Below are 8,834 nucleotides of genomic sequence, written 5' to 3'. Positions count from 1 at the left end.
CTTGGATTCCTGGCCTGCCTTGCCAAGATAGACCCGACTGCTGTTGATGAAGAGGAAATAATTCTAAGCCAGTAAATGCAATCTGCGCCTGCTTTCTGTGAAACTGTTGCAATTATCCAGGCTGCTGCTACCTGATGATGAGGCAGAAAACTAGGGCAAATTTTGCAGGGTGGTCACACCCACAAAGAGGACCAATGAAGGTTGCTCTCAAAACTCTAAGTAGAAAGAGGATTTCCCTTCTTCGGTATTTCTAAACCAAAGAAAGAGGGTTCATGTTCGGAATTGGAACGTTGCCCTCCTATTTTCAAAAGGAACCAGATGTCAGGAACGTTTTGGAACAGTCAATTTGAAAATGTCCAAAACACGAAATGTGTTCCAAGTCTTTAAACCAGGGGTGTCCAAAGTTTTTGGCAGGAGGGCCACTTCATCTCTATGACACTGTGTCGGGGGCCAGGGAAAAAAAAGAATTAATTTTCATTTCAAATTTGAATAAATTTACATACGTTTACATAAATGAATATATTAAAGATTAACTTATATGAATGAATGAAGGTCTTGTAGTAGCTCAAGGCCTATAAAAGACCTTGCACAAAGCAAGGCTGGCCTTTCCTTTGCTGCCGCTACTGCATCACAGACGTGAAACAACAAGCCGTAAAGGGAGCCCTCATCCCACTGCTCACTTGAGAGGTCAAACAGTTGCCCTCACACTGAGAGCAGTTGCGTCGGGCCAGTGTGGGCTCCAACAAATCTCTGGAGGGCTAGGAGCTCATTGGAAACTAGGGGCTCCCAGAGGGCTGCATTGAGAGGCCTCAAGGGCTGCAAATGGCCCCAGGGCCAGGGTTTGGGCACCCCTGCTTTAAACCATGGATTAAAGTACACTGTAGGATCTAGTCCCAACATTTCACTTTCAGCAGTGGAAAGCATCTTCACAGGTTATAAAGAATTTGTGTCCTCTCAACTGTTAGCTGGCCACCAGCTTCACTGCCAGTTTCTGCTTGAATTGTTAAAGTCATACTAACACTCTTCCCCTGTTCATCATTGCCATGTAGGTCTCTCGTCAAAGTTTTTTATTTCAGTGTATTTGAGTGCTGGAAGTCGGGCTTTGCTAATACTGAGAGCCTCTTTTCTGTTGATATTGTTTTTACGTTTTTGAATTTCTGTGGCCTCTGTGTAGATTCTAGTTCCGTATTGTAGCACTGTGCAAAGAACCTGAGTCTGATTAAAATTCATTTGGTGAACTGTTCTCACAGCATGCTCTGCCACATGACTGGAGGTTTTTGCTTCTGCCTGTGCCTGAAAAAAACCATGCAGGCAGTGGTGATCTAGTTCCTTATCTACTCACCTGCACTTGCTTTTTTTTTTTTTTTTTGGAAAAGAACAATGAAAGGAGTGAAGTAAGAGACTGGATGCATATGAGTGAGCACACATTTGCATGCATGCATGCTGCAGAGGCAGCCGCATTGGGTCGGGGGAGGTATAGTTGGGCTGCCCTTCTTAATCCAATAACAAATAAAATGAATCTTAAATTTCCTTGTTGTCAATACTGCAATGCTTTACTTGGACATAATCCAGTTGGTATCAGTGGGAGTTGCTTCCAAATAAATAGGGTTAGGCTTTAACTATTAGTGTGAAAGAGAGATTTCTGCTCGGGGAATTTGCCCACTTCCAATAAATCTTGGCCCCTTTTTGTCTATCCTATCTTTGGGTTTTGAAGCTGCCTTGCAGCAGCTGATAATCACAAGTGTAATGGATGTTTGTGGGGTATGAGGAACATGATTTAAATTAAGGCAGATCAGAAAAAAAAATCTTTCACAATTTGGTCCTTCTTGTTAGCATGACGTTTTGTATTTGCAGCGTCCAGTGTTCTGGTCTACACCTGTCTAGAAATTGGGTACTTTTACCATCCAAACATTGTAAGTCCCCCCTCCCCATATTCTCCAAGCAGTTCCAAGCAGGAAACGGCTAGCAGCTTCTCTGGTTTGTAATCCTTTTCACTTGATAAATAGGGCCTTCAACAGTTTCACTTTTAAACATCATAAAAGCAGCATTCATTAATTAGGAATTGAACATGATCAGTCATTAGCAATTCCCATTCTTTAATGCAGTGATTCTCAAACATTTAGTACCAGGATCCACTTTTTAGAATGAGAACCTGTCAGGACCCACCGGAAGTGATGTCATGACCAAAAGTGACATCATCAAGCAGGAAAATTTTTAACAATTCTAGGCTGCAATCCTACCCAGGATTAAGTGCCATTTACCATCATTGTTAAAAGAATATTCATAGTAGCTTGTTTAAAAGTACAGGCCTGTACCATTTCCCCAAACGCAGTCACATGCCATGGTAGCATCAATTCCAATATATTAAAAATAAAATATTGAAATGAATGGGGACCCACCTGAAATTAGCTCGCAACCCACCTAGTGGGTCCCAACCCACAGTTTAAGAAGACTGCTTTAATGCTAGACGTTGCAAGCTAATGTGCAAAGGGTGCTCTCATGTGGTTTAAACTTGCAATTGCAGTTTGATAGCCTGTTCTTAAATATAAATTTTCATTTTAATGATTTTTTTTTCACAGAAATGAGTACATTTCTTTTTGCTCTTGTAATCCAATAGGTGTATTGCATTCATGATAAAAATGAACCTGAAATGGTAATTTATCCAAAATAAATTAATTGGCTACAATTCACTTCAGAATTGCATGCTTTGCAAATAAATGTTATGTGAACAAGGGGGCTCCATATCCATGGGTCACATATCTACAGATTGATGTGGATCAGGTTGGGCTGCCCTGGGTGTACCTTCTTACTAAGTGGGGGACAGCACCTGCTGGAGTGTGTGCTGAGTTCCAGTTCAAGTCAGAACCATTCTGGTGGCTTTGTGTTCCCCTTCTTCTGGCCTTTAATAAGAGCCAAGGCACATTTGCCCACCCATGAGTAAATGTGCACATGTGGTTTAGTTTTGCTTTCCATAAGGCTCAGTCCATTTTCCTTGTCAGCTTGGAGGGTGGGACTTTGTTCTCAAGAGTATTTGGGGGCCTGCATTCATCGGATCTGGTCCATCCCACTGGTATTGTGTTCCCCTTAGGCTGCCTTCAAAGTGGCCTGAGACATGGTTGCCTACTCATGAGTAAATGCACATGTGCTGCTCCATGTTTGTTTCCATGTGACTCAATATATTTTCCTTATCAGCTATCAGCTAGTCCAGGGCTTTTCAAACTGGGGTGTTACGACGCCCCAGCCTGCGGGTCTGGCCCCTGCCCCCTTAAGGGGTGGAGGCAGCCTGGAGGCAGGGAGGAGGCAGCGGTGCAATCCCCAGGATCGAGCCACTCAGGGGGGCTGTGGGGGCTTGGGTACATGTACCCAAGACCCTGCAGGCTCCCGGGGGTGCAGGGAGCCCAGCACCACCTGCAGCAGGGCTCCCCACAGCAGTGAAAGTAGATGCGGAGCGATCGCGCTCTACTTCTGCTTTGGGGAGGTGGGGCGCGATTGCTCCGCATCTACTTTCAGTGCTGCGGGGAGCCCTGCTGCAGGTTGCGCCGGGCTCCCCGCACCCCAGTGAGGCTGCAGGGGCTTGGGTATGTGTACCCAAGCCCCTGCAGCCCCCCTGAGTGGCGCGATCCTGGGGAACGTGTCACTGCCTTCCCCCGCCCCTGCTGCCTCCCCCCTCCTGCCCACACAAGAACTTAGTGGCTCTCAAACTTTTCTAGAGAGTTTGAGAACCACTGAGCTAGTCAGTTTCACAGCCCATCAAAAATTTGGTTGCAATCCACTAGTGGGTCATGACCACAGGTTCAGAACTGCTATCCTATTGTATTCAGTGGGATTTATTCTAACCTAACAGGACAATCCTATGCATGTCTACTGAAAAGTAGACATTGAGTTTAATGGGTCTTGTTCTTAGGTACATGGGTATAGGATTGCAGCCTATGGTTATTGTCAGGGCAGCAGGGGAGGATAGCCCTTGCCTTCCTGATAGCAGACTGGCACAGGAGCGCAGGGAGATAGCACAAGAAACAGGCGATCCAAACAGAGCCAAAGAAGCAGGCACAGGCTTGTTTGTTGCAGAAGCATGTATTGGTAAAGGAGCAGGCAGAAGAGTAGTCAGTTAAACGGTCCAGGAGTCAGGGATACAGCAAGGCACAGTCACAATAAGCAGTCCAAGTCACAGAACAAACCAGCAGCACAACACACAGAAACTCCACCACAGCAACCCACACTTGGTGTCTGTTCTTGCCCTCATATATACTGGGGCCAGCCAATCAGAATAGTTGTGACCTCATCGTCACAAGACTGTCTTGTGACCCTTTCTGATTGGCTGTTCAGTGGTTCACTGCACCACTCCACCACAACCTGTGTTACTCTGCACACATCCTCCCAGGTCACATGGCTCCTACCTAACACAGGTGCAGTTGATTGCTAATCACGCACATATACAGTGCTGCTGTTCCAATGCTTGCATTTCATACCAAGCCTGGACATCGAGGCCCCTCCTGCCACATCCTGGCTTACAACAACTCAGGGCCTGGGATGCCAAAGGCCTGACATGATATGGTTATTAAACACACTTAAATCTACTTTGCAATTGTGACCATTACAGAAAACAGGAAGCTAACTTTTAAAAAGCCAATTTTGGGCTTGTTAACCCAGTTTTGCCCAGCACACAGGTTTACACATGTGGTCCCTGTTCCGTATATGCAATGTTGGGCAGAAATGTAATAAACAAAATCTTCCAGCCGCAGTTCCAGTATAAGTGTAGATCTTTCTGTCAAAGGTCTGCTATTAAAACATGGACACGTGAAGTATCACAGAATTTTCCACAAAGGGGAGGTTTCTACATATTCATCCACTTGCATTAATGCTCTTTCTGCCAGTTCTTTGAGGAACAAAATGTATATTTATAAAAATACAATATTTTGTAGAGTCCAACCTGTGGCCTTAATTACAGCAATTAATTAAGCAATGTGGCCTTAATTACAGTCCAAATGTCAGTCGTGTACATATCACAAGTATTTTTCCAGGCACAGATGTCTGTCTTGTTCCAATATGCTCTTTACGTACAGTCAGTCCTCAGCATATATGAGTTCACGTATCTGTGAGGAGCAAGACTGAGACCAGCCCTGGCCATTTGCAAGGAGGGTCTCACTGTTTGCGATCACTTCTGCAGAAACAACCTTCCAGAGGCAGCAGGGACATTTATAATTGTGCCCCCAATTGGCACAAAGCGTGTTCAAGTGGATGGGGAAAGCAAGGCTTTCCCGCTCCAATTGCAGGTGCTGTTTAGAATGTCTCTGCTGCCTTGAGGAAGTTCCTGCATGCATCAGGGGCATTCAAAATGGTGCCCTGCAACCACATAGACCAGCACAGAGTGCTTTCAATGTCAGCAGCAGGTAAGTCACCCCCCCCCCAACCATCTAAACCCCTGGTCTGGATCCTATGGGATCATTGGGGTTTCATACGTACAAATTTGCAACCTGTGGTGGTTTGCAGGTAGTGGGCATTGACGGTACTTGTCCATCTCAAGCATGTGGCCCTTCTGGCAGAGACACCAAACAGCCTCCAACTCCTATTAGGCTGTTAATGAATAATATGAATTTTAAAAGGGGAAATTTAAAAAGTGGATCTTTTGATAACAGCCTGTTTGAGAGCTTTATGTCTGGCGCTTTTACAACACCCACCAGTAGAATTGGGCTCTAAGGGGAGTACCATGAGATTGGTAAGCTAAACTGGTAAATGTGTAGGGCAGACATATTCAAATATATAAGTCAGCCTTTTGTATTGCAATAAGTTACAAGAGAATGGTTCCAGTGATGGATAGTGAACAACAAGGAGTGAACAAGATAGTGAACAACTGCTTATTTTGCTATAAGCAGAAATTATTATTTTTTTAAGCCACTGCTTCTAAACAAATTGAAGAAAACTGAGACTCCAGGAACAGGTGGGAGAAATGGGATAAGCAAATGGAAAAACTTTCCCAAAGGGAAAAAACAGATTGCTATTTATACAAAGTAGCTTCCGTTTAACATATTTTTGAAGATCTTTGGAATTCTAAAATTTATAGCAGGACTCTAAAAGTTGCGCTTTTTAAGGATGATATACTGAGACTTCTATGACTAAGGGTGCAGTCCTAACCCCTTATGTCAGTGCTTTCCAGCACTGACATAAGGACAATGCAGCTCTGAGGTAAGGGAACAAACATTCCCTTACTTTGAGGAGGCCTCCGTGAGTGACACCCAACTGCAGGATGCAGCACACGTCCCATTGGCACCGCTATGCCAGTGCTGGAAAGCACTTAAGAGGTTAGGATTGCATCCTTAGAGGAGATATATTTGCTACCTTCCCCCAAAAATCATAACAATACAAGAACAGTTCATGGAATTAATAGCAGTTCCTTAGTAACAGCAGAGCCATTTTTCTGTGGTCAGAAATACCACAAAATTTCTGTGGTCAGAATACCACAGAGTACAGAATTTCAATAGCCTGCATTAGCAGTAACCACTATGGATGATTTTTCTTTCACACAACATAAATAACTGGAAATTGAGTTAAGGCCTTACACTGTTCCAGAAGGAGCTTCCAACATGTGAGGTGAAGCATAAACAATGAGGGAAATTCCAATTAATTATCAAACTCAGGCTGCAATTCTATACATACTTTCCTGTGTGTAAATCTCACTGAACACAATGAGATTTACTGTAGAATAGACATGCATAGGATTGTGCTGTCTGTTTTTTTAAAATCAAATTCAGGAACAGTTCAATTAGCAAACTGAAGTACATAATGTGCGGTTACACTGACCTAATCATTCTTTGTGGTAAATTCAAAATGTAAGAGACCTCAAAGAGGATGGTAGAGAGTACACGGCCCATGACTTGAGCCCTTAATGATCAGACTAGCACATGTTATCCTGTTTTTATTTTTAAAATGAGAATCTCCATCTGATCCTGCTTTGGTTGGGATTATGTATGCAAATGGCTGGGAACAAGAGTTTCAAAAGACTAGCTACATAGTTCTGTTTTCACATAACAGGCCTCTTGAACTGCAGGATGAGTACAGAAGGAATAAGGCTAACAAAGCAGGTCACCCAATCATTGACACAGATCTCAAAATTAGGCTCTCATAACTGAACAATGGAGGATATTGTCAGATAACCTTAATTCTAGTAAGAGCAATGACAGATGTGTTTCGCTTAACGAGGATGTGCACATATCTGGTATGGCTGGGGGGACAACGTAATGCCCACTCTGTAGTCCAAATTTAGCTTCACATTTTGGGGAGCCTGGAAAGTGAACTTCTGCAGTAAGGCAGTGAAGAAAAGGAAAAGCTCCATCTTAGCCAGCTGCTCTCCAGGACAAGCTCGTTTTCCTAGAAAAGGGGGGGGGAATAGCCATGTTAGCAAATGTTTTTGATGCAATTAACTGTGGTTAAATGACAAGAGGTCGCACAGGGTAACTATTGCTTCATACCCCACAGCAGTGGTTTTCAAACTGTGGAACTGTGGCCCACCAGTGGGTCACAACCCAGTTTTGGGTGGTTGGCAAAACTGTCAGGGCACATTATTCTATGTACATCAAAGGTTAAACAACCTGTTAACTGAGAGGAGCACCATTATAGACACAGTGGCTTAAGTGGCTGGTGAAGAGAAGCTTTTTTTCCCTGGTTAGCATTTCTCAGTGCTAACAGTTTTGAGAATCACTGCTCCACAGCATCCAAGAAACCTCTAATAAACCTTGCTAGAAGAGGTGGCTGCTGTGACAGTCATTCTATAAACACTTCCCTGAGAGGAAGCCCCACAACACAACAGGGCGTACTGCTGACATATGAATGCGCTATTGGATTTCACTCATGACATTCTTACTAAATAGGTGTGCATTGGTAGCAATAGAAGATCACATTTTAAATTGTACAGTGGAGTAAGTTGCCAGATCTAAGTATGTTTGGAAACCACAGGACAAGGAATAAATATACTGTTATGTCAAGGCTGCTTCTTTCCATACATTTTCCCATTGAGTACTAACAATCAAATACAAAACAGAAATCTGGCAAAAGTTTAAAATGATTATTTTTCTTAGAAAAATGCATGTAAGTTATGCTTGGGAAAGAATTGCTCCTTTCCTATTCCTCATGTATCTTGCTGAAAAAGGTAGCAATTTAAATGCTGACTGAACCAGATAGGAGTTGTGTATTGAGTGAAACAGAGGAAGTGAAAAAAGATGTAACATGTTGAACTCATGAAGGGTTGGGACTCCATTTCCTGTAGTGTGGGGGCACTTAACAGCTGGGGGCATTTCAGAATGTTGACTTACATTCCTTGCCTCCCTTCTAATTTCCAAGCATTTGGAGATGTTACAACATTAAGCATGGACACACAGATATCCAATTAATATTAGTTTCAAACTAATATTAACTTGGCATGTAATCCCTACAGCTGGATGAAGGCAGGTTCCCATGGAGCAAATTGTGTACCAGGTCACACTTAGAGCACCTATTGCTCTATAGTACCTGCTTCATGAGTAACCAACATTGCAGACATACTGGAAATCAGGGGAGAGACTCTCCACAGCTTGTGCCTGACTCAGCATCAGGGAAGGGTAAAATCCCACATGGTTTGACTTGAGTCACAAATCTCCGCCCCCAATGACTTGAGTCAAAAACAAGTCCTAATGGGCATTTTCTGAGTCGCCCAGATAGTTTTCGCAACTCAAGTCACAAGTCTTTCAATACATGTATCAGATGCGGGGGGGGGGAACAGTTTCTGCTGTCTCTTTCTGTGCGCGCGCTCTCTTTAAACACTTCCCTGGTTCTCCATCCCATCTGTAAACAGGGCGGAAGGG

The 8,834-nt window shown here is 43.6% G+C and overlaps 1 protein-coding gene across 2 annotated transcripts in view; it reads right to left on the bottom strand.

Annotated features, from left to right (window-relative positions):
• Window positions 1-3: 3 nt before the first annotated feature.
• The window catches only part of LOC136647670 (cytochrome P450 2J2-like), a 29,159-nt gene continuing 20,328 nt past the window's right edge, over window positions 4-8,834 (bottom strand). Inside the window, exons 9-10 of one of the 2 annotated variants that reach the window (XM_066623346.1) lie at window positions 7,153-7,365; window positions 4-40 (exon numbers count right to left, since the gene is read on the bottom strand). In XM_066623346.1, the coding sequence (XP_066479443.1) occupies window positions 7,190-7,365 (176 nt within the window). In that variant the 3' untranslated portion in view covers window positions 4-40; window positions 7,153-7,189. Of the gene's footprint in view, window positions 41-4,120; window positions 7,366-8,834 lie in introns of those variants that run through there. The other variant, XM_066623345.1, reaches the window with a different exon arrangement.

This window comes from Tiliqua scincoides, chromosome 4, assembly GCF_035046505.1.
Source record: "Tiliqua scincoides isolate rTilSci1 chromosome 4, rTilSci1.hap2, whole genome shotgun sequence".
Classification (NCBI taxonomy): domain Eukaryota; kingdom Metazoa; phylum Chordata; class Lepidosauria; order Squamata; family Scincidae; genus Tiliqua; species Tiliqua scincoides.
This window is presented reverse-complemented; position numbering and strand designations above follow the sequence as displayed.